Source organism: Penicillium chrysogenum, assembly GCF_028827035.1.
Source record: "Penicillium chrysogenum strain IBT 35668 chromosome Unknown utg000005l_segment0_segment0, whole genome shotgun sequence".
In the NCBI taxonomy this organism is placed as follows: domain Eukaryota; kingdom Fungi; phylum Ascomycota; class Eurotiomycetes; order Eurotiales; family Aspergillaceae; genus Penicillium; species Penicillium chrysogenum.
The window spans coordinates 4,566,826-4,590,511 of record NW_026622753.1 but is presented as its reverse complement, the minus strand read 5'-3'; the positions used below and the strand labels follow the sequence as shown (position 1 = coordinate 4,590,511).

General features: G+C 49.1%; 10 protein-coding genes across 10 annotated transcripts; 5 read left to right on the top strand and 5 right to left on the bottom strand.

Moving 5' to 3' along the window:
- Nucleotides 1-24: 24 nt before the first annotated feature.
- N7489_010131 (uncharacterized protein) lies at nt 25-1,014 on the bottom strand (the record flags this gene model as incomplete). The annotated part of the gene is given in 3 exon segments (XM_056715880.1): nt 25-297; nt 308-594; nt 765-1,014. 3 exon segments carry the CDS (start codon nt 1,012-1,014, stop codon nt 25-27), a joined length of 810 nt encoding a protein of 269 aa, XP_056563502.1.
- Nucleotides 1,015-1,422: 408 nt separating this feature from the next.
- On the bottom strand, nt 1,423-2,643 carry N7489_010130 (glycoside hydrolase family 28 protein; the record flags this gene model as incomplete). The annotated part of the gene is made up of 3 exons (XM_056715879.1): nt 1,423-1,881; nt 1,937-2,356; nt 2,413-2,643. The coding sequence occupies 3 exons, from the start codon at nt 2,641-2,643 to the stop codon at nt 1,423-1,425; spliced, it is 1,110 nt and encodes a 369-aa protein (XP_056563501.1).
- A 2,537-nt stretch (nt 2,644-5,180) lies between these two features.
- On the top strand, nt 5,181-6,632 carry N7489_010129 (uncharacterized protein; the record flags this gene model as incomplete). The annotated part of the gene is made up of 1 exon (XM_056715878.1): nt 5,181-6,632. One exon carries the CDS (start codon nt 5,181-5,183, stop codon nt 6,630-6,632), a length of 1,452 nt encoding a protein of 483 aa, XP_056563500.1.
- A 784-nt stretch (nt 6,633-7,416) lies between these two features.
- On the top strand, nt 7,417-9,182 carry N7489_010128 (uncharacterized protein; the record flags this gene model as incomplete). The annotated part of the gene is made up of 4 exons (XM_056715877.1): nt 7,417-7,715; nt 7,782-8,211; nt 8,267-8,403; nt 8,456-9,182. 4 exons carry the CDS (start codon nt 7,417-7,419, stop codon nt 9,180-9,182), a joined length of 1,593 nt encoding a protein of 530 aa, XP_056563499.1.
- A 230-nt stretch (nt 9,183-9,412) lies between these two features.
- N7489_010127 (putative NAD binding Rossmann fold oxidoreductase) lies at nt 9,413-10,585 on the top strand (the record flags this gene model as incomplete). The annotated part of the gene is made up of 2 exons (XM_056715876.1): nt 9,413-9,739; nt 9,845-10,585. 2 exons carry the CDS (start codon nt 9,413-9,415, stop codon nt 10,583-10,585), a joined length of 1,068 nt encoding a protein of 355 aa, XP_056563498.1.
- A 685-nt stretch (nt 10,586-11,270) lies between these two features.
- N7489_010126 (inositol oxygenase) lies at nt 11,271-12,300 on the bottom strand (the record flags this gene model as incomplete). Its single annotated transcript, XM_056715875.1, has 2 exons — nt 11,271-11,327; nt 11,386-12,300. 2 exons carry the CDS (start codon nt 12,298-12,300, stop codon nt 11,271-11,273), a joined length of 972 nt encoding a protein of 323 aa, XP_056563497.1.
- Nucleotides 12,301-13,095: 795 nt separating this feature from the next.
- Nucleotides 13,096-14,156, top strand: N7489_010125 (putative glycerol dehydrogenase; the record flags this gene model as incomplete). The annotated part of the gene is made up of 3 exons (XM_056715874.1): nt 13,096-13,456; nt 13,513-13,893; nt 13,957-14,156. The coding sequence occupies 3 exons, from the start codon at nt 13,096-13,098 to the stop codon at nt 14,154-14,156; spliced, it is 942 nt and encodes a 313-aa protein (XP_056563496.1).
- Nucleotides 14,157-17,141: 2,985 nt separating this feature from the next.
- On the bottom strand, nt 17,142-19,057 carry N7489_010124 (uncharacterized protein; the record flags this gene model as incomplete). The annotated part of the gene is made up of 3 exons (XM_056715873.1): nt 17,142-18,073; nt 18,129-18,742; nt 18,822-19,057. 3 exons carry the CDS (start codon nt 19,055-19,057, stop codon nt 17,142-17,144), a joined length of 1,782 nt encoding a protein of 593 aa, XP_056563495.1.
- Nucleotides 19,058-20,233: 1,176 nt separating this feature from the next.
- Nucleotides 20,234-21,115, bottom strand: sidH (enoyl-CoA hydratase/isomerase family protein; the record flags this gene model as incomplete). The annotated part of the gene is made up of 2 exons (XM_056715872.1): nt 20,234-20,823; nt 20,887-21,115. 2 exons carry the CDS (start codon nt 21,113-21,115, stop codon nt 20,234-20,236), a joined length of 819 nt encoding a protein of 272 aa, XP_056563494.1.
- Nucleotides 21,116-21,572: 457 nt separating this feature from the next.
- On the top strand, nt 21,573-22,961 carry N7489_010122 (GNAT family N-acetyltransferase; the record flags this gene model as incomplete). Its single annotated transcript, XM_056715871.1, has 2 exons — nt 21,573-22,529; nt 22,590-22,961. The coding sequence occupies 2 exons, from the start codon at nt 21,573-21,575 to the stop codon at nt 22,959-22,961; spliced, it is 1,329 nt and encodes a 442-aa protein (XP_056563493.1).
- Nucleotides 22,962-23,686: the final 725 nt, after the last annotated feature.

The window sequence follows — 23,686 nt, the reverse complement described above, 5'->3', positions numbered from 1 at the left end:
TCTAAGCCCGAACACCATCACCCTCTAAGGAAAGAACCTCTTAACCATACCCTCAACATCCTCCCCAACAACGGCGTCAACCTTCTCCCTCGCGACCCTCTCAACAGCCCCCTCAACCCCCTCCTCCCCATTAACAAGATCAATCCACCCCTCCGTATCAGCCCTACCAAGCAACATATCCGCCACAATCGCCACATCCTCCCGAGTAACACTCCCCCGACCCTTAGGCGTGATCCCGAGCTCGACCTTCCTCGTCGCAGGCTGGTCAGTCAGAAGCCCAGGGCGCAGATTAATAGCCTGGAAAGACCGCGTCGGTCCAGACTCCCGCTTCCCGCTGCGCAGCAAGTGCTGTCATGTACTCATCGGCTTCTTGCTTGGCTTGAGCGTACGTCGGCAGCACCTCCGTGTTCGTCTTTACTATCCCCGCCCATTGGTCGTCGGGCATCCAGCTTGGCTGCTTGCGTCGACTGCCTAGGTATGACACCATGAGGAATTTGCTTACGCCTGGTGATGCGAAGGATGCTGTCATGAAGTGTTTCGCTGCTTCTTGGTCGATTGCGATTGTGCGTGCTGGTCCGCCTTTGCCGCCCGCGCCTGTGTTTGCGTGTTAGTTTGGGGGAATTGTGGATTGGGGTTTGGATGGATTATAGAGCTCTATGTGGTTATTTTTTTTTCTTCTTTCGACTCATGTGCGCATTCCAAGTTGTGTGTTGCGATAGTACAATGATTTTAAGTAGGTGCGGGGTGAGTGAGGGGTGCCATACCAGCCGACCAGACGACATAGTCTGGCGTAACCGTGTCGATGATTTTTTGAGCGTCTGAGGCACTCTTTACGTCCTCTAAACTCGAGAGTAGCACATTGAGAGTGCCCTTAAGGCCTTTGCCGAGAGCTAGAATCTCGTTTTCGTGCGTGGGGTTGCGGATGACGCTGGTTACGCTCCAGCCCCGGTTGAGGAGCAGCGGAGTAAGGTGGAGGGCAACTTTGCCGTGACCGCCGAGTAGAAGGACATGCATTTTTGGATACGATTGTGACTTGTGTTTGTACGAGAGAAGGGTGTTGGAGGGTTGGTTTTAATGTGATCGAGGAAGCGAATTCATTGCGTCATCGAACGGTGAGCTTGGCGTTGATTTCTAATTGTGAAGAAATATTTCAAGGCTGTAGATATAAATTGATATATATAAATCGAATTGTGTTAATGTAAGGTGTATTTTAAGCTAATATTAGGTAGTTGAATACCATTCAATTTAATCCATCCATAGATGGCTATATAAGTACAATGACGTCCAAGAAAAACAATGAACTACCGGCATATTTAACCTCATCATCCCCTAGTTCATCCAGCCAAATTTGCCGTTAAGATAGCCCAGTCTCTGCCTGACGATACCATGCCGTTTAGTGATCACTATTTGATCCCCAGCAATCTAGCAAGAAGCGACAGAAGGCACGTTCTTGCACTTGCTGCTAGCCTTACCGCCAGAGATATCGTTTCCAGACCAGGTCCAGTCAGAGCAGCTACCGTCACCGCAGAGAATGAAGACGGGAGTAGCCTTGCTCTCAACACTGCCGGTAACCTTCTCGACAGTCAGACCGGTAATGGGGACACCGGTGGTGGGAGTTCCGGTAGGGCTACCGTTCTCGTAATCCTGCTCGATGACGATACCGTACTTGGCGATCTTGGACAGCTCGATGTTGGAGAAGGTCACGTCAGAGACGTCACCGGTGGCCTTGTAGATGGTCTTAATGCGGATGCCGTTGTCAGAGTTGGTCACGGTGGAGTCGGAGATGGTCACGTTCTTCACGGTGTTGTTGTCGCGCAAGCCAACGGATCCGATAGAGAGACCGTGGCCGCCGGAGCAGTAGCCGCCGGTAAACACAATGTTCTAATGGACAGCCGGGTTAGTTTGGTTGTGATAGGTGTATTCTTTGACTGCTTACCTCGCCAGAGTTGACAGCCAGGCAGTCGTCCTGGTTCTTGATGTTGGCGTTGCTGATGGTGATGTAGGTACTCTCGCCAACGTCGAAGGCATCGGTGTTGTGGCCGCCCTTGGTATCACCGTCGGAGTTGTCGATGGTGATGTGGTCGAGGACCAGGTTGTCGGCCTGCACGCTGAAAGCCTGGACGGGGGTGTTCTTGACGTTCAGGCCGGTGATGGAAGAGTCCTTCAGCTTGTGGGCGTAGAAGAACTTGGGCTTGTCCTTGCCGCCGTTGGTTCCCTTGGTGTCCCACCATCTGGCTCCGTCACCGTTGATGAGATGACCCTTCTCGCCGGAGACTTCAATGTTTGAGCCTTCAACGCGGATGAGGGGACCCTTCCACTCCTTGTATCCGAAGGTAGTTTCACCCCGGAAGATGACCTATACAGCAGCTATTAAATCTTCGGTTCTTGCCGTTCTTATCAGGGAATATCTACCTTGGTGCCGTCCTGCAGCTTGGAAAGGTCGAGAGTCTCGCCGGCAGGAACCTTGATGTTGTCCAGCACAATGGTGGAACAGGCCTTCTTGCTGGCGCTGGCGCTGGCCGCCGAGGTAAAAGTACAGGTGGAGGATCCGCGCTCGACCAGCTCGGAAGCACGAGAAGGAGCTGGGGCAGCCGACACAGCGGCGGCGCCGAGGGCCAGCATGGAAAGGAAGGATGTACGCATATTGAAGTAAATATCCGGTCAACAGACAAGTACGGAGTAGAAAGAGAGTATGTTCCGGGCTAGCCGATTTGAGTGCAGAAGGAAATGAGGAAAGAAAGAATGGATGGGTTTGAATAAGCTATTCCATCGGGTTTGGCCTTGATATTTAAATGCTTGGCCTGCACGGTATCCTCCTTCTAGCCCCTGCGCTAGTATCTTTATGAAACGGGTCCATCGCCATCTACCATGTTGGCCCCTAATCTCACTCGGATCATTTGGGAAGTCATGGGGTCCAGGGGTGCATGGTAATTGTGAAGTGCTCTACTCCATTAGATTAATCCATTAGGGTTAACTACACCCGACTTGGCAAGTTCTCCGAAACATTTAGCTCCACCGAATCTAGACCCCAGTTGAAACGACCGTTATTGCTGGAATAATTAATTCTCGGTATATCTCCGGGTAAACGGAACGAGACAGAACGGTTGAATAATTGGTTACAGTCTGGGCGAACTGCTCATGATCCAATTAGGACACGGAATAGATATCTTCAGGACTATATTGCGCCCATGGGAAGCCATGTGGAGCTCCGTCAAGCTTGTGTTTCACGCCAAGCATTTAATTTGACGAGTTTCTCGATTTGCCCCGTAGGGCTGGCTCAATGCTCCTGAAGGAGATGGAGTCCCAACATATTGTGGCGCTGAAACAATAGTCCCCCTCTTTCATTTATACGGTCTTTTGTTTGATTGGTGCCCTATTTAAATATGCACAAATGAGCCAAAAGTGCATTATAAATCAACTTAGGAGGCACAAATATACTCCGTATGTATCTGCCTAGTTCCTAGTTACCCCTGACCTGGGCGTGTAAGCATGCACCTTCTATTCAAGCACACCGGATCTTGGTTACAGATAGAAACGTCCTTTTTGTTGAGCGCGATGAGATGGCAATGCGATGGTCGAACTACTCCTTCCGAGCTAATTTAGTAGACTCGAAGAACCAGGTTGTCAAACAATATAGGCCACGCCCATAGTGGCTCGATCTGTTTTATCTAACTCGAGTTTGTGATGTATGTCAATGGATATTCTTTACCACTTGTACTATTTTCTTTCGATGTATTTCCTCTCCTGGACCAAGACTGGAATGGATTCCCACGCGGCAAACCTTTCCAACATGGTCTCTGAGATATCAGGCCAGGAACTGCATAGAAACTACAACCAATCACTTTCTGCTTATCGGGTATCGGTTATTTCACGACCAGTGGTCGCAATAGGCTCATCCTGTTCCCGAGCACATGCTCTGATCCAGAAATGTACAATTAAGAATGGTTGAGAAATGCTCAGACGAGAGTCGTAGGACCTTAACTGATACGAAGGGACGTTTTGGAAAGGACTGATGTACGAGTTTCAACGAGAACTAAGACTTCATGATGAATGGTATTGGAATGAATTGCAAATACAAAGAGGACCCCATCTTATCCCGACCGGGACAGGATCCTGGACACAGCAAACTCTCAATACTATGTCGAGAATTCTATGAGGTTCGGTTGAGGGAACTTCATCGGCTAGGGTGGCTGTCTCCATACACATAACAAATAGCAAAGAACTGAAGGAAAACCATTGTCTTAGGATCAGGGCTTGGGATAGTGACGGGGAAGGGATCATTGGATCATAACTCATCGAGAGGAAGGGGATCCGGTAAAGGTTTCTAGGCCTTGACTTCGGCTACCAGCTCTGGATAGTCCGCAATCAGGTCCTCGTACTGAGTGATTCGAGTGCGGAGACTCCGTACTTCATTGATTAACAACCGATTGGCAAAAGCAACCGAATTGACGACTGACATGACATTCGTGATTCGAGCCCTGGCCTTATTATAGCCTTAGGAACAGGGCCAACCGATCCACGCCAAGACGGGAATAGCCGCATACCCGAACTATAAGGCACTCAAAGCCTCCCGAGGTCTTCTTACTCCTTCCTTCCCTCGACTCTTCTCTTTCTTTTTACCTGATTCTCCTCATCCCGCTCGAATCTTCATCCATATCTGGCCGTATATCATCGATCAAAATGCAGACGGCCGGTCAAGTTCTTGGTCAGTCTTTTTTGATGCCTCTTTTGATGCCTCTTTTGATATTCTGACTAGCACAGCCTGAAAAACCCGATTGTCGAGGTTGGCCTCCAATGTATGAAATGCGAATAGCATATGTGGTAGAAACCTGTATGCTTAGAGAATAGGACATTAATTCTTGCCAAGTCCAAATTTAGGGGAAGGCGTTCTTGTATCTTGTACCTCTTCATCCCTAAATCGTGCTCGTCACGATGATGTGTTCAGCTGTCAAGATCCTGTCGCTGCCTGAATGGTCAGCCTAGTAATGCTAAGGTTGTTTGCCTGTTGATAGCGTAGCTGTAGATAGCTCTCTCTCTCTCTCCCCCTCAGTTCCCTCGTCAGCTGGCAATACTGATCGTCTTGACTGCGCTTTCTCTTGCTCTTGTGCTCTCCTCGCCGATATCTATCTTCACCCTTTCTGTCAGGTCGTAGCGTCGGCCCATCTCAGAATTTCTGCAAGATGCCTGCCAGTCGCCATCATTCTTTTACTTTGGTTGTATTTTGTGGCGGTATCCTTGACGCTTCTCTGGCCACTGATTTTGTCATGGTCCCAAAAAAGTTCATGGCTGATGGACTCGACCCTACCTGTCTATCCGGCACACATCTCCGCCTCATCACCGATACGACAGGTCCCTTCTTATTTGGCCGTGATGACCTGGGGCCGCGGTCCCAGATCTACGATAGCTCCGAGGCTGCAAATCCGTTTTACCACATCGCCGGGCCAGGCGGTTTGAAGCGCAAGATACTCAACTGGGTCCGCAATGTCTCTACTCGCGTGGCCACTGGCGACCGAGTCATCATCATTTTCATGGCGCATGGCCTCGACGGATCGCGTATTATTCTCAAGTCTCAGATCGGCACCGAGTATCTTACTCGAGCGGAAGTCACCACGGCACTCGCGACCTTGCCCCAGGGCATTCGGGTTCTCCTTGTTAATGAGGCTTGCTACTCTGGGTCATGGGCAACGATCGCTGCAGATACTGGCTCTGGCCGTGACGTTGTGGTCGAGACTGCCGCATCAATTGGGGAACAATCGTATAACTACCGCTCCGCATCCGGCAGATACCGCTGCTCCTTGTTCGCAGCAGCGTTCATCGAAGAGCTGACAACCCATCCCGAGGGCCGCATTGACCGGCACTACACCAGGATAAGGGAAGAGATGAGACACGTCTCACCCAACCAGGACAGCTGCACCCCTTTATTGGTCCCATCCAGCAGAAGTCTGTGGTCTCACAACATATCCCACTTCGTCCTGACTCCAAATATCGCAACCGCTATCGCGAACCTACCATCGGACCAGAGCCGCCATAAATTGCTTCCCCAATCGTGCTCCCGGGCGCAGACATTCTGGGCCAGCCACCGATCCGTTCGATCACCTGGACAGGGGCATGCTAACGAGGCATCAGAGGGTTCCGATATGGAGCTTGGGCTTATCTATAGCTACCTCGATGAACTTGGCAGCGCAGCAGCAGGCCAAAATCGCTGCACACTAGCATCCGCTTGTCACCTTGTTATCGATGGCCGTGTCGGAGAGGACATGAAACACCGTATTGTCAACACCATTGCGTGGCAGGATACCCAAATGTTACGGGTCTGTGAACTTGTATCCCTACTCGTTGATGAATCGCTGATATCACCGCCACTTGATGAGAGGGCTTGCAGTGAGTTGGCCAAGAAGGACTACGAAGCTAGGGCGGGGTTGGCATCAAGGGTCCATAATATCCCCGGGATTAAAGAGATGGCGATCCCGCCGTTCCATGACGATCGTTACATCGATATCGTCTTTGACGATGCCTATGGAATGTTGGTCGATGCCGTCTATTGTGAGCAGGTCTTAAACCCCATGGCCTTCGACATAGGTAAAATCGAGGCCACTATTGCTGCTTTCCTTCAACGATCCCCAGCCGTCTGATCGGCCTGGATCTGACATGGACCTATCGTTAGATAGCTATTTCTATTGCGAATCAAAAGATTTGTTCTCTATAGCTACAGACTTGGCCGTAAGTTTACGGGGACTTTGGCCTTCGTACGAAGCTCTACAGTGATGCTCGTTGTTGTCTCGTTGCTTGATTTCTCATCGCACGCGTGACTCACCTATGTATTGCCTTCTTCCTTGATTAATCCTTGTTGTACCTATGTTAGCATCGTAAATCACCACAATTTGATCGCAACTGTAACAAAATAGTGTATTCTTGATTGCTGAGCGTTATTAGCGAAGCTCCCATCTCATAAGGGGATCCCGTACCACGTGACCGTCTTCTTCTGTTGTTCTTCTACTAATGGCTGCAGAAAATCACTTTAATTTGTGGTAGTTCATTTGAATAAGTCCAATAATGGTCCCCAGAAAATAAAGGTAAGACGATGAGGGCCCCAAATTTTAATATTATGTGATCTATGTCCTCTCATGGTAGATAAACGAGAGAAACGAAATGCGACAGGATCGTTAAAGCCTCCAAAATCCCAAAATCATCTAAATTCGAGCAATGGTAGAACTATTGGTATCTATCCAGAAAATATCTACATACCTACCTAGGTAGGTATGCAGTTACGGTATGCAGTAAACAAGTAAAGCGTGGCCCCATATGCTGGAAATTGGAATTGCCGAGGTCGGGCTTCTCCGCGCCTACTCCCCCATCCCCAGACTTTCATCTGGTCTTGCTCTCATGCTCTAATTTGGCATCAACAACAACCCAAACATGTCTGCGGACAACCCTCCAGTTGGGGATGCGCTGGACCTTCCGCCGCCCGCCTTGCGCGATGTCCTCCGCGTTTGTCTCAGCGCGAAAGAATACCGATTCCTACACGAATCAGTGATCAAACGCGCCCCTGCCGTCCAAAACAAGCTCCCATCGCCATCTCGCTACGATGTAATCGCCCGTCCGAAGAATCGACACAGTGAAGCCGCTATTCGTTCATCCCTGCGAGTCTTTGTTGGCTCCGGAATCGCGTTGAAGTTGGCGGATCTGTTGATTACTCGGTTCCAAGGCGCTCCACAGTAAGATCAATTTAATCTACGAAAAGAGTCGTCAGGAATATCCGCTAATGCTGGCTCTACCAACAGGAAAAAGACCCAAACTTCCCTCCTCCGGTCTCCCAAATTCCGTCTCTCTATTTCCCTATCCCTCCTCCTTTTCATCCATCGCCTCCTCTACCGCTTCCTCATCCGACTGCGAGCCAACCTTCGCACCGACGATGCAAAACCATTCAGAGAGCGCAACCCGCAGATTTCGCGCGCGCTGACCTCGCGCTTTGCACCAGCGATCGGCGCAAGTCTGGCGGGGTTCGCCCTGGGCATCTGCCCGCAGGACCAGCTCCGACTGACTGCGGCGATTTACACAGGCACCAGGAGCTTGGAGTTCTTGTTTAATGTCCTAGACTCAAAAGGCTGGTTGGATAAGCGCCCGTGGTGGTTCGGCAGCTGGCTGTTGATGCCCGTCTCATTTGCGCAGCTCTTCCATGCCTTTGTGTTTGATCGCGAGACTACGCCTCATGTTCGTGGTCGCGAATCTGTTTGGCTGAACTACGGTCGCTAATTCGATGCTACAGTGGTTTGGAAATGTCATTCTCAAGCTCTCGCCGAGCTATATCCAAGGCCGACCGGAGTCGCTCCCGGTCAACGTCGCCTGGCCCGAGAAGGAAGAGATTGTGAACTCTCTTGCCTCCATTGCTGATCTCCGCTGGCCGTATGTTTGAAACTGAGTGTTTGAGGGTATAGCGGTCGCTAATATGACATAGGGCATTCGTTTCTCCAATTCTACATCCAGGCGACCCCAACACCTTACCGTCTTCAGTGGCTTCTATCTCCCCAATTACTGGACCAGCACACCCTGCAATCTCAAGTCTGTCATGCGCCCTCTTGCACTCAAACCTCCCAAACTGTAGCACGGCATTCTTGCATCACATACTCCTCTCAGTGCCGCCGCTTGCGCGGTTCCTCACGACCGTCACTTTGGCGATTTCGATCCCCAAGTTTAAGAGCATTCTGCTCCATCCTATGTCATCAGTGAACAGCATCTCGAAGCGCATTATCACCATGACTGCAGTTCTCTCCGCCGCTATTGGCTCAGCCTGGGGTAGTGTCTGTTTCCTGAACAACAACTTGCCTCGAACAACGCTTCCTACCAAGCGGTTCTTCCTCAGTGGAGCATTGGGCGGTCTGCCATTTTTGTTCCTGGGCAACAGCCGCAGCACATTCCTTTGGTTCTTCCGGGCCGCTGTTGATTCAGCGTACAAGACCGGGGTCAAGCGTGGACTATGGAAGGGCCGAAAGGGCGGTGAGTTGCTGCTGTTTGTTCTATCCTGGGCGCTTATGGGGTCGATCCTTGAAGGAAATCCTGAGGCCGTGCGGGGTGCTGGACTGCGTAAAGCTCTTGCTTGGTTGAGAGGTGATGGATTTGGGGATCCAGTGGATATTGCGAAACGCAAACTGCGACGGGAATCGAAGAGACCCGACGGAATTTGAATTAACCAGATGATAGTCTGATATGATATTTTAGGAGACTTCCAAGGTTGTCGGTGTGGAATTCACTTTCCGGCCCCACGTTTGCGGAGATGATCTTCGGAGACTGGCCTCCGCATTTACTCCGCATTTCCTTTCGTATAACTTGGAGCTCCCAGCAGCAATTCCCCCTTTAAATTAGCAATTGAGTTTTAATTTTCGTTGTTATCCTTATATACATCATTTTTTTCACAATGTCTGCCCAAAAATTGAAGATTGGTTGTGCTGGTCTAGGCCGTATGGGCAAGCGCCATGCCCTGAACTTCCTCCAGCGTACTCCCCGAGCTGAACTTGTGGCCGCCAGCTCGCCCGACCCCGCCGAGCTCGAATGGGCCAAGATTCACCTCGAACCCTTTGGCGTGACCCTGTATCAGAACTACGATGACATGCTCAAGCATGAAGGTCTGGTTGCCGTTGTGGTTGCATCGGCAACTATAGTGCATGCCGAGCAAGCAATCAAGGCAATTGAAGCTGGCAAGCACACTCTTTGCGAGAAGCCTCTCTCTACTAGCCCCGAAGTGGTAAGTTGGTCGTATTTTAAGTCCACAACCCCAATTCAGTCTAGTCCGCCAAATACGAAGAACCAAACATTGAAACCATGAACTGACATTCCACCTCTCATACAGTCCCAAAAAGTCGTCGACGCAGCAAAGAAGAACCCACACCTTAAAGTGATGTGCGGTTTCTCCCGCCGCTTCGACAGCTCCTACCGAGACGCCTACAAGAAGATGCAATCAGGAGCAATCGGCACTGCATCCGTCCTCCGCAGTCAAACCTGCGACAAGCTCGACCCCAGCGGCTTCTTCGTCGCGTACGCAGAGTTCTCCGGCGGCATCTTCGTCGACTGCTCCATCCACGACATCGACCTGACCCTCTGGTTCTTCGGCGACGGATGTAAAGTGAAGTCCGTTTCGGCAGTAGGCATCACAGCCGTCGAGCCCGATCTGCGCAAGCACAACGACCGCGACAACGCCGTCGGCCTGGTCGAGTTCTACGACGGCCGCATGGCCTACTTCTATGCTTCCCGCATGATGGCCGCTGGTCAGGAGGACACCACTGAGATTATTGGCACCAAGGGCAAGCTGGCTGTTAACACCCAGCCTGCGTTGAACCACGTCAACATCTTTGACGAGTCCGGAATCAGGAGGGAGATCCCCCAGAACTACTACGATCGCTTTGAGTATGCGTTCGTTACCGAGGCTAATGAGTTCTCGGCTGCTTGTCTTGATAACACGGCGCTGCCTATTGATCTCGAGAACGCTGTTAAGGCTGTTCGGATTGGTGCTGCGCTGCAGGAGTCGTTGATTACCGGGAAGAAGATCTTCTTTGACGAGGCTGGGAACCGGTCCGAGTTGGCTCGTTTGTAGATATGTGATTTGTCTTGTGTTTTAAAAATATACACCATATATACATGCATTGCTTTATAGATACGCTTTGAAATTGAACTGGTTTATGACTTCCAATATGGATGTAATCTTGTACTCTGGTTTTAAGTAGACCTGGCCCATCTAACTAAATGTGGCAACGTCAAAAGGAAATTAGTTGAGACTTCATTAACTATATGCACGCATATAAGCGGGCTACCTTTACAAAGTAAAGTGTTAGTGTTGGATCATCCCATCGTCCATAGATGCCCATATGCCCTATTTCTTAGCCAGACTGAGCGCTCGCTTGTTTCTTTTTGCTGGTTGGTGGCCTTATAAAAGCTTCCCTTCATAGATCGAATAGAGAAGACTCCTCTTGATTCTCCCCAGTAGTCAGTTGTTGTGCAGCCTCAACAGTTAGTGACACTTTATACCATTCATAGTATTTATACCATTTAATTCAAATACTCTAGATGTCATTCAGGTACTTGGAAGGGCTAATAACTTTCGTCTATATCGATCTGATTTCTGGATTCGATTGCCTAGAACGGGTGGAAAGTATGATTTATAACGCTAATTGAAAGAGATGGCATATATCGTGCCTACTTCCATGGAGCTGGAAGGAAAACGGGGAATCATGAAAGAACTCGTATAGAATAAAGACGCATAAAGACCAAATCGCAGACATCTACCACTTCAGGACCTTGGTGGGGAAGTACTCATCGATGAGCTCCAGGTAGTAGGGCTAAAAATGAAACAAGTCAGCCTCGAGTTCATAAATCATCAGCGGAAGCAAAACATACCTTCAACTCCTCAACACTGGGAATTCCATCACTCTTGCTGTACAAGTCATAAGGATTGAAAGCCTTGACAGCACGCAACATTTCACGGTCGTGGTCATTCATCAACTCGTGGTATGCACCGGCGCTGTGCCAAGGGTAGAAAGAGTGGTAGCGGATCATAGCGAGCGCCTCATCAGGAAGGGTCGACTGCTCCTTAGCGAGGTGGTAGAGATATTCATCATGGCCCCAGGAGAGCATGACCTTATCGAGACCGCAGCCGGGGGTGTAGATACCGAACTTAGTATCGTAAATCTTGTGGCCGTAGTCTTCGTTATCGCGGAACGAGTCGCGGCCGTAGACGATCTTCTCGTCGAAGGCACAGCCAACGGGGAACGTGTCGCCGACAACGTCCCATTGGCCTTCGGCATCGAAGAAGAAGAGGAGCTTGCCCAGGTCGTGGATTAGACCGGTCAGCTGCATCCAGCGCGGCTTGCCGTCGCGGCGAATGGCCTCGGCAGATTGGAGAAGGTGTTCGATCTGGGAGAGGCTGGTGTCGGGGTCTGACTCGTCGATCAGGGTGTTGAGCTTCTCCATGGCTTCCCAGACGGTCATTTCGGCGCGCGTCTTGCTGTGGAAGTCGTGGCGGGCCTTCAGGTTGTAGGCAACAGTCTGCTTGGTGTGCTGTTCCTTGTAGAAGTTCTTGACGCGGTCGCTGGCGTCTTCGTACTGGCGGAAATTGGTCTTGTCTTTCTCCTTGTCGAACTCGGACTGCTCGTACAGACCCTTCTCCTCGGCCTCTTTCTTCTCGGCCTCGCGCTTCTTCATGTCCTTGAGAACGTTGATCTCATCAATAGCGTCGGAGAGCTCTTCGAGCGCCTGGCCGTCCCGCTTCTTGAAGACTGGGGAGGCCTGTGGGGAGACAGCGACTGGTGCCATTTTGACTGTCTGGAAGAATGTATTGTTTGATTTTTATATATAAGATTGATGCTTAAGATTTGCCAAATGGGATTGCAATCAACAAATCAGTAAGGTCTGGGGTTGAAAGAGAGATAGATCTTCGGATGTCGAGCGTATATATAGGGTCAAGGCCTGGAAAATCTAGTATAGGGAATGTCGCGTGTAGATTTCCGATATCAGCGGTTGTGCGAGGATTTCCCCCATATTCATTTGCCTGGTTTTCCATGACATCGATTGTACTTCTTCGTGGGACGAAAAATTGAAACATCACGGATTCTGGCTTCCGCGCCGATGAAGATCTGGCTTGCTCTCCAAAAGGAGGACGATGATTGGCACATCCCACGACCCCAAGCCAACCAAGCGGAGTGGCTGTGATGTCAAGTGGGGGGAGGGGGGAAATTCTTCGATCTGGAAGACGGTTTCCGCTGATTTGGTGGTTTATCTTTTGGACTTCTGATCTGATTTTGATCTGACGGTTATTGTGTGGTGATGTTCGATCCTTTTTGAGATGGAAATGGAGACGATTTACTCCCCAAGGGAATATTCCAGAAAACATCGACATCCCAGAAGACGATGAGGTGATTGATGGAAAAATGCTTCCTTGGCCCCTTGGAACGGAATAACCTTGGAACGATAGCCGCGTGGGGGTTTGTTATATTTGTTTATACTTAGTAAACCCCCGCCTTTCTTCCCATTTCAACTTCAATCTGTTTACTTTCCTTATTCTTTCCTGTATATAATCTTCCTTGTCTCTTGATACCCTATAAATTCACAATGGCTGCCTGCGACACCCGTTTCAAGCTCAACACCGGCGCGGAGATCCCCGCACTTGGCTTGGGAACATGGCAATCCCAGCCTGGCGAGGTTGCGCGCGCTGTGTCCCACGCCATCAAGGTGGGCTACCGTCACATTGATGCCGCTCTTTGCTACGGCAATGAGAACGAAGTCGGCCAAGGTATCAAGGAGGCCATTGACGCCGGCATTGTCAAGCGCGAGGATCTCTTCGTGACCACAAAGCTGTGGTGCTCCTACCACGCCCGTGTTGAGGAGGGCCTCCAGCAGAGTCTGACAGACCTCGGACTCGACTATGTTGACCTATATCTGATGCACTGGCCTTTGGCAATGAACCCCAAGGGTGAGTTAGGTTTCTTCAGATATGCAGATTCGAGGTGCTGACCACTACCAACGCAGGCAACCACAACCTCTTCCCTAAGCTCGCCGATGGATCGCGGGACATTGTCCACAGCCACTCCCATGTTACTACGTGGAAGAGTATGGAGAAGCTCGTTGGCACCGGCAAGGTCAAGGCCATCGGTGTTTCCAACTATAGCGTCAAGTTCCTCGAGGAACTCCTGCCCCAGGCCACTATTATCCCCGCTGCCAACCAGATCGAGAACCACCCCTTGCTCCCCCAGCAGGAGATTGTCGATTTCTGCAACAAGGCCGGCATCCACATCACCGCTTACAGCCCCTTGGGCAGCACTGGTAGCCCGCTGTTCACTGCCGAGCCCATCGTGGCTGTCGCCAACAAGCGCGGAGTTACTCCGGCTACTGTTCTGCTTAGCTGGCACAGTAAGTACCATTCAAGGTCTGCACCGTACCCCGATTAAAGCATGCTAACAAATTGGTTTCTAGTCGCCCGTGGGTCTTCAGTCCTGGCCAAGTCCGTCACCCCTGCCCGTATCGAGGCCAACCGTGCCGACTTGATCCACTTGGATGCTGAGGATCTCGCTACCCTTCGCAAGTACAGCGATGACCTCCAGGCCGAGGGCAAGCTCCAGCGCTTTGTCTACCCTCCGTTCGGTGTCAACTTCGGCTTCCCCGATAAGCAGTAAGCTTTCTTCGTACCTGAAAGAATGATCGATAGGCTTTCCTACATGTATAGAAAGGACCGGTGCCTTTTCGTTTTATGACATAGATACCAAAAAGGAAGATTTATGATTTCATGAATAACACTGGATACTCGAACTATGGAGCGGGTATGCGTATATCACTTATTACTTGAAGTTCCCTAGCTCGTGGATATCTTTTTATCCCCCAAGCTGCCTAACCCCACTATATAGCTAAGTCCATCTGCCACTCCGTAGATTAGATCTAGCCCAGTAATGAAGCAAACTTTCATACTCCACAAATGGATTGATGAGACCTTTGGTGATCTCTTCCGAGGAAAGAAGGAATGGGGTTGCGTAACCAAGCTGCGCCTGGATCCATGCAATATCTTGCAGGGACGTCCTGAACAAGGTGTCATGAAATGATTCTTTGACTGCTGGCTCGGCTGGGGAAAGGTCCATGGCGAGGACCAACCGCTGCATTTTGGTCATTGTTGCTCTTGGGCCGCGATGCGCGAGGGGGAAGGGGCCATTTTGAACATCTCAAAACAAGAGGAAAAGAAAATATAAGAGACGATGGGACTATTTGCCGACCCACGCTAGTTTGGCTTTCTTATCAGACCAAATTTGGCCTGAGGGCAACTTCGATGAGAGGCTTAGTGAATCTTCAATGTGAAGAGCCACACAGCGGTAAGGAATGAAGCAGAGGAAGAAAAGACACAAAAGGACACTTGTGGCTTTGCAATTGCAGAATGGCTTTGGATAGGAACTGAGTGTGAAGTAGGAAAGAGAAAAAGAAGATGAAAGAATGAAAGACAAGAGACAAGTAAAGTGAGAAGTGAGAGACTAAAGAGCTGGAGATCAGAAGTGACAACAACAATAAAGACACTCCAATTTGAGACAGAGCTTGTGCTATGCTTGCTGCTATTGATATTATAACTGTTGCCCAACGTCGCAATGGCGAGCATACTCTGTTTTGCACCGGGTACCACGAATTTGGAAGTCACGATAGGGAAAAGCGGGAGCAACTTAGCTACATGCGTATTTGCCTTCTATGAAAGGTATGGATAATGTCTCACAGCCTGCTATAATGACTGAATGGACATATGTATTGGTGTTTTTCTCTGAATAATGAGATTAACATTTGAGGGCTTCGAAGTCAAGTGTGACAACCACGAGGTGTATCATTTGGTCATTGAGATAATTCCAGGCAAGGTAAAGAGAAGAATATATCAATGTATCATGAATGAGACAGATTAGTCCGACCAAATGAGACACGCCTGGGCATAGTGTAAGACTACAGTAAGCGTTGAACTCCCTGTGGCACTGTGGTCTATGCTGGGGAAGGATGAGAGGATGAAATTGTGTCTGAACATGATACTGGAGATCTAGTCGCAATACTACAAACTGAAAAAACTTGCAAGACAGGCCTCGCTTGAGAGACATTACACATTTACATGTGCAAAAGAAGGCTTGAGTTGTGGGTGAGTCCCACCAATGTTTGAATGTTCAAATTCCAATGTTAATGATAGTGGCAGAAATATCTGTGCACATGGTATTCAACCCCAGGTGGTCTAGTTGGTAGATTGCTAGGAAACTATATTTGTCTGTTCCTGACACCTTCCAAGCCATCTATGCGGCGTTGAATCTCACCGACCGTAAGTCGTCGTCGAGATGAACACGCTAGGAATAGCATCAAATCATACCTGATATTCACGCAAATCAGACTTAGCGGCACAAATCAGTCACGCAGCAAGCTTTATTCTTTATGCCGGGTACCCGAAATCATGCTATCTGTGAGGTTGCTTGCTACCTTTCAAGTACGTAATGAGTTATCGTATCCACGGACATGAAATGGCTTGAGATGAAGTCGGCTGAACGCGGACGTCCATAGAGGAAGGACCATGGGCTGCCGTTTGGCGGGTCATGTGTCTCACTATCCACCGAAGGCCTTCGGATCAGATAAAGCGCCACAGTACGCTAAAGGAACCCAGACCAGCAGCTGAATCTAATCAGATGATCAGAGAAATTATCAGATTCGACACCATTCGGAACTTTTCACCCGAGGAGCATCCGGCTGGGCGTAAGCATGCGGCCATACCCACCAAGCAACATGGTAGAAGCTCGGCTTGTTTTTCCACAGGGGGAAATGTTGCCGGAGATCACCCTGAGCCCAGCTAACGTTACTATTGCGGAGTATTGTTTTGCTAATTGAATCGATGTGGATCGAAATTCTCAGCCGTGTGTGGACAGGGCAGTTTGAGCTGAAAGGGAATGGGTTTCTCGGTGACATGCAAAAATAGTAAAGGCGCACGTGGAAAAGAAAAGTTATCAGATCCTTTTGGTCAGTTCCACCTGAGAGTGGATAGGCTCTACCTATTCATACGTGGATCTGTAAGACAGCAGGCTCTGTATGCTGCCAAATTAGGTAGGTCCAGAGCATATGATTGTTTTGGATATGTATTGCTCAAGTGTTCTAGAATTCATCAAAGCGAATGGAGGTCGTATTTGTCTCATACTCGGATACATAGATTACTCGTATCCCGGGATATCGTTGTAACTTACAATATATTACATACCATACCGGTATACATAAGGGAAACGAACATGAAGCGAGCTGTAGGTCGCTGGAAACTCGGCGTGGGCCCCTGCAATTCTTGACATCGAGAGCAGTACGGAGTGAGTATCCTTATACCCCGTAAAGGTGTGATTATTTCGGAAGTTGCACGCTTGGCATAGCCTTCCACGGCTAGTATGATTAATATGTGTCAAAGCTCCCGAGGTCATTGCCAAGGAGGCTCTACAGATTGTGAGAACAGAATAGTGGGTTCGGATGGTCATAACATTCCACGTTCAGATCGTATGTGAATATGATTAAATATAAGATACAAAGAGTAAAGCCATGGTGGCTAGTTGGGTTTTGCATATAATAGGAAAAGGATCATCAACAGTGTCGTCGAAAATTTATCTCCAAAGACGAACGCAAACACCTTAGAAGACAGTACCCTTGACCTGAGCGACCTTCTTCAGGTCGATATCCCGGATCATGAGGGTCCAGAAGATGCACAGACCCATAAGGCCGGTGCCAACAGCAAGCATTCTTGTCTGTGAATAGGCATAAGCTTCCTGAATAGCGAGTCTCGCTGCAGATCCGACAGGGTAGAACAGCTGCTGGGAAAGATCCTCGTAAATCAGATCGAGGTCTCCCATCACATTCTCTGGAAGCCTCGTGGCAAGGGCTTTGTAGAATGTGTTGGTCCAAATTGCGGCGCAAATGGTGGAACCAGCAGCATTACCGACAGTACCCACGACGTTTAGCAGAGCAAGAACAGTTGCGACGTGCTGGTGGTCGGCGGCGGCCAGGATGGCAAGCTGCTCAACAATGATGAAAACAGATCCACCAATAGAGATGAAAATCTGACACATCACAAGATAACCAACAGATTGGTTAGGACGGCGGAAGTAAATCATCAATCCCTGAGCAAAGATGTACAGCGGGACCGCAATGTAGAGAGTCCACTTGAAGCGACCAGTCCTGCGAATGACGAAACCGACTCCGAGCAAAAGGAAGCCGGATACCACGTCGAAAGTGTTGCTAACGTAACCAGCCTCAGAGATACTGAGGTCATTGACTACTTGCAAAAAGGATGTGTAGTAGTTGTTCCAGCAGTAGTAAGAGAGCTGGTATGTCGCGTCGAGCAAGCATGCACCGATGACAGTTCGGTCGGTCAAAAGACTGAAGTCGAACATAGGGGTAGGAGCAAAGCGGAACTCCCAAACAAGGAAAACGCCAAGCATAACAAATCCGAGCACGATCATGGCAATGATGTAGCCTGATGCCCAGCCGTTAGGAGCATAAGTGGAAATACTGAATGGAAGGAGGAAGATTGTAAGGCCGATGGAGAACACGAAAACACCGAACACTATGCAAGTCAGTATTCTGCCAAAGTCGTATGCTTTGAGAAGTTCTTCACTTACAATCGAATTCCTTGGTATAGAACCAAACATTTTGCAAGAAAGTCCGGCCGCTAGACTCCTTGACTATAAGACCGTTCTGTCTGGCCTTCTTAAGGTTGCTCTTCAAGATGAAGTAAAGAGGGGAGGCAACAATGGGGAAGATGATGGAGAACGCGCCAAAGGCCCATCGCCAGCTAATATCTTCGTAGAAGCCCTCCGCAGCCTTGGGACCAGCGAAAGCTGTGATGATGTATGGCGAGGAGGTGAAAGCGTAAGCCAAACCTCGATTCTTCAGCTTGGAAATATCGGCGGTGATGACATCAACGCAGTATGTCATACCTCCAAATCCAATGCTGTAGAAGACGTAGGCAGCGCAGAACGTGGGAAGGTTGTGGCACACAGCCATGAGAACCAGACCGAGTGTAGCGAAAACGGTCATTGCCAAAAAGCCTTCTGCACGGCCCCAAACGTCCATAACCTTGGCAGTGGGGATGTATACTGCGGCAGTCATTGCGTCTGCGACAATGTAGATAACATTCAGGAGGGAGTGACTCTCAAAGCCACTGGTGACATAGCTGAGCAAACTGTAATTAATCGAGGATTGCATAGCATTGACGAAGTACAAGAACCAGATGCTGTTGAAGATTCGTGTCAGTAAACAAGCCGGCTTGCACGGATCGTATCGCCCGTGGAGCTAACAAGATAGAAGCTTACTTTGCAAAGACCGCAATCAGCATGGTCTTCGTCCAGCTCAAAGTCACACCCTCGACATCTCTGACACCTTGCTGTACATCTTCGGTGGGAACTTCAGGGTTTTCACTATTGGCTACAGCAACAGTCTCTGTGGGAATTTCACTCTTTTGTTCGCCATCAGTGCTGACAGCGACTTGAGTAACAGACTCATGGGTCGATGATCGCCGGAAGGCAGATCGGAACCTGGAAATACCCATATCGTCGATCTGGAGATCAGGAAATATAAAAAATAGGTTGGGGGAACTCAAAACGATCGCAGAGCCCAAGGGAAGTCCCTGCCCTTATAGTAAACGTATCTGCGAGATCCAGCGCTTAAAAAGAAAAAGACACCGAACTCGGCAGATTGGTACAATCTTAGAAGTCTAATGCACTCCACGCCGTAAAAAAACAAACCAGGAGAAAAGGTCTTGGCGATTTCTTAGCGTTCATAATCAAGTAACCGATGTTTTTCTCTTCTCCATAGGGCTTCTTTGTACAGGCCATGTGTGGTCACTCCACTTGAGGCTTCGGCCAGAATGAGACATTGCGGAGGCAAAATCAAAATCTAATCAGATTGCGTGTACGGAGTATGATGGATCTCGTACCGGAGAGAAGTAGCGAAGGCAATGTTAACCGGTGATGGGACCGCTTCAAGCTCCAAATAATAGCTCGCGAAGGCTTCCTGTTGAGGTAATTAGTACGTGAGGCGAGCTTGGCAAGCTTGGCACTATAATGGACTCGACAAAAAAGAAATAAGAAAAAGCACATATTAATGAATGGCAATGGGTCAATGTGTTTGGGCGTCGTGGGCCAGCAATAAGAGCTGCTAAACGCGAGATCCGTGTGGATTCACCCGACTGTGCAGTACATCGTATGATATTATATTGTACATACTCTTTAAGTACTAGCGGTATGTAACAATATGGTATTATACGGATTCCAATGAAACATGAGGTTTCTTAGGTTAGTGGCAGGTTTCTGCAGGTATGAAAACGTATCCGATTATTTCGCTACATATTTTAGTAGGTGCATACATATGTATCCCCTTTGCTTTAAAGTGCTTACGACATGGATTCTGTCTTGTATCTAAAACATTTCAACCCAAAATACACATGTACATGTGTATTATTTACGCCGTGTATAGCAATAATCAGATAAGTACATGCCCCACTATAAACCATGGAACCGCTAAATGACAATTTTTTCGGGGTGGGTCCGGCTCTAGGGCGTGGAGCTAGTCCCAACTAGGAATTTTCTTTTTTCGAATTCATTGTGGAGTACTGATGTTACTGTTGGTGTGGACCTACAACATCCCCATCTGACAGTGGAAACTACTTGCGCCACCAAATCTGATTACGGTGTAGTACGGAGTAATGTGCGTGGACTTTTCCCTCTCACAGTTTTGAATTCTTCCAGCTTGGTGACCGTTTCTCCACAAAAGCCTGGATGCCTTCGGCAAAGTTAGGACCACCGACCAACCGAGGATACCACTGGTCCGCCAAATCCGAGACAGTGTCCTCCACACTGCCAGCTTCCCAGCTCATTCGAACACCCAAACGGCCGACAATAAGGGAATCGGGGCTATTTTTGCACATGATTTCAGCCACTCCAACTGCTGCTCGGACAACATCGGCTGGCGGATCCACAACTTGACTGATAAGGCCCCAGTCATGTAGTGTGGTGGCGCTCACGTTCCTGCCTGTAAGCACCAGATCCATGGTGCGTTGCAGGCCAATGGTGCGGGTCAATCGCGGTAGACACCCTGCTACTGGGATAATGCCTCGCTTCACTTCCGGAAGGGAGAAAATGGCCGCTGATGAAGCTAAGATAAGATCGCAATTCGCCACCATCTCGAAACCTCCGCCCATGCAAATGCCGTTTACAGCGGCGATGATCGGTTTCTTGCCGGTCCGGCGAGGCAATCCGGCTAGACCCGGCGCAGACATGTCATTGACGACACCAGCTTCGTTCATTGCGTTCCATTCTGTCCAATTCAGAGTCAGTGTTTGCCATCGATGTCTTTGTTAATAGAAGAGAAGAAATCTACCTCCTAGATCAGCCCCTGTACAGAAGGCTCGCCCGACACCGGTGATGATGGCGACCCATAAGCTTTCATCTTCATCAAATAGCTCCCAGATCTTGGCAATCTCTCGACTTGTAGTTTTGTCGATACAATTTAGCTTTTTCGGTCTATTGATTGTGACCTGGACAACCCGCTCATGCGGAAAAGAGATATAGAAATTCTCATGATTCAAGGGTCCTGATCGTAAAGACATGATGAATTGGTTAAACGGAATATGCGCGGTAAATGTTACTAATTCAACCGCAGGCTTCGACTTTATATTTCCTCTTGGGCCGGGCTACGGATTATGTATTGTCATTCATAGGGAAGCTCGGTTGAAGGAAGCTTCCACGGTACCTCGGGACTTAACTCCATAACAAGCAGGCGACCATCGGTATTCTCCCCGTTTTGAAAATAACAGCCCCATAGGGCGGTTCGCGTATCCCCGAAACCAAAATTCTACCAAAATTCTGTTTTGGGACAATGCCGTTACATATGTTGTGAGGAATCCTTCTGCCTCGGTTACTATCTCCTTTCTTGAACATACTTAGCCGTTTTACGGTCTCACCTACATATAATCTGATCGTGCAGGGCGGGGAGCTCTTTTTTTCTTACCCCAGAACTCCAATTCCTTCAAAATTCTTGGTTCTACCCTTGAGAAATATACTACAATGGCCTCGAAGGCACACCAGTATCCGTCGGTCAAGCTACCACACCCTTATCTGACCGCATACCGCGTGAACACTGTCGCTGGATCGACACCGGCTAAGCGCAACTTAACACTTGAAGAGCAGCCCGCAAAGGGTCGGTCCTTGCCTGAACAGCTACACTCAGACTCGCTTTCATGGCTTGACTTGACATTCATTCCCAAAACCGAGCAGCCACCCATCTCAGATAACACTCCCTGGGGTCGTGCGCGTCGCAGTCCTCAGACTGTTTTCCAATGGTCAGGGAACAGCGCCCCTTCTTTGGGCCAAATTTGGAACGTGATTCATGCCATTTACCTTGGCCATCCAACGATCGAATACTTCAGACTGACTCTGTCCGGCGCGGGGCAGGAAGTTATCCGCAATGAACTTCTTACCACCGGGTTGGCAATCGACCACCCAAGGAACCTGCGGGACAGAGAAAACAAAGCTCTGCAGTTCGATGAATTGCTGGTCCTCCGAAGCGCCTTCTGGCAAGGTGCTGCTTCTCCATTGGGCCCTCGTCCCATCTGGGTGGTGGGAGATGGCACAGACGGCCCCATGCGGGAGCCTTTGTCCCAATATCCCCTCATGCCGGAGAACTACCAAATGACAAACAAGTTCCCGGAGGAGCCTGTATATACCCGCCACCCAACTCGCCGCCCCAAGCCGCACCCCGGATCTATTGCCTACAGTCGATACATCCCAGAGATCAACGAGCACTTCTCACTTGAAGTAGTGGACTGGCAAGATGCAGAGCACGTCCGACTGTTTAACAAGTGGCAGAATGACCCGCGTGTTGCCGCAGGCTGGAATGAGACTGGGACTATCGAACAACACACAGAATATCTGCGTAAATTGCACTTCGATCCCCATGTGCTGTGCTTGTTCGGACGCTTCGATGATACTCGCTTCTCGTACTATGAGTTGTACTGGTCAAAGGTAAATCCCCCGGCTCAGTCGCGATTTAATCTGGCGCTGACACTAACATCTTGTTTACAGGAGGACCATTACGGCGCCCACTACAACGCTGGAGACTACGATCGCGGCCGCCACTCTCTCGTCGGCGATGCCAGCTTCCGAGGTGCACACCGCGTGAATGCCTGGTACTCGAGCTGCATTCACTATGTCTTCTTGGACGATCCCCGGACCGTTAATGCTGTCGGCGAGCCCAAGGCCACCGGCGCGACCATCTTGTCTTACGAAAACGCGCAGGGACTCACAATTGGCAAATATGTCGATCTCGGACACAAGCGATCGGTGCACTCAATTTGCAGTCGCGAAAAGTGGTTCCAACTGTGTCCTCTATTTTGGGATGGGCGTGAGCGGCCATTAGAATCTGCCGACCGTGCCGCGTGGAATGCCAAACTGTAAATTTGCTTGATCTTTCTTGACTATTTCTTGTCTCCTGATCGGCAAAACTTACAACACACAATGTACAAAATTTCATGAGATATTCTTTTTTTTTCATTTGCCATCTTTCTGAGACAAGTGGGGGTAGCCCGTGTCTCTCCACCTCGAGCTTCCTTTTTCCGGCAGTTCCTCCAAGCAACGCGTTGTCTCCTCCGCTTTGCCCCAATCAATCAGATAATCTTCTTGTTTTCTTTTCTTTTTTTAAGATTTGCATGCTATGATAGAATCCACCTGAATTCGTTGTCTTTGTACATAATGATAATGACGTTGTGTATACTGCATGTATTCTTGTAGAATATTCTTTTCGGACATTTAATACGCCAAGATATCAACCAGTATGCATAGCGCTGTGAAAGATCAAAGCGAAAACAAATATGACGTTCCTGCAGGTTCCGAGAGAGTGGAGACACAAGTTCCAAAAGCCGAAATTCCACATTTTAAAATACTTAGCGATGTATTATACAGATATAAAATACATATTCTTACATACAATACAGCTGTACCGAACCAGCCATACACGTACGGACGGAAGTGGGGAATGATAATACATACTCCATTTTGATCTGATAACCCCCGTCCGTATAATTGAAATTCTTCATGCCCCCCAAGTGGGTTGCATATTCGGATCAAACTGTCAAAAACCGATGTCGGCTGATTGAAAAATCAGATCGGCAGGTTAAACATCC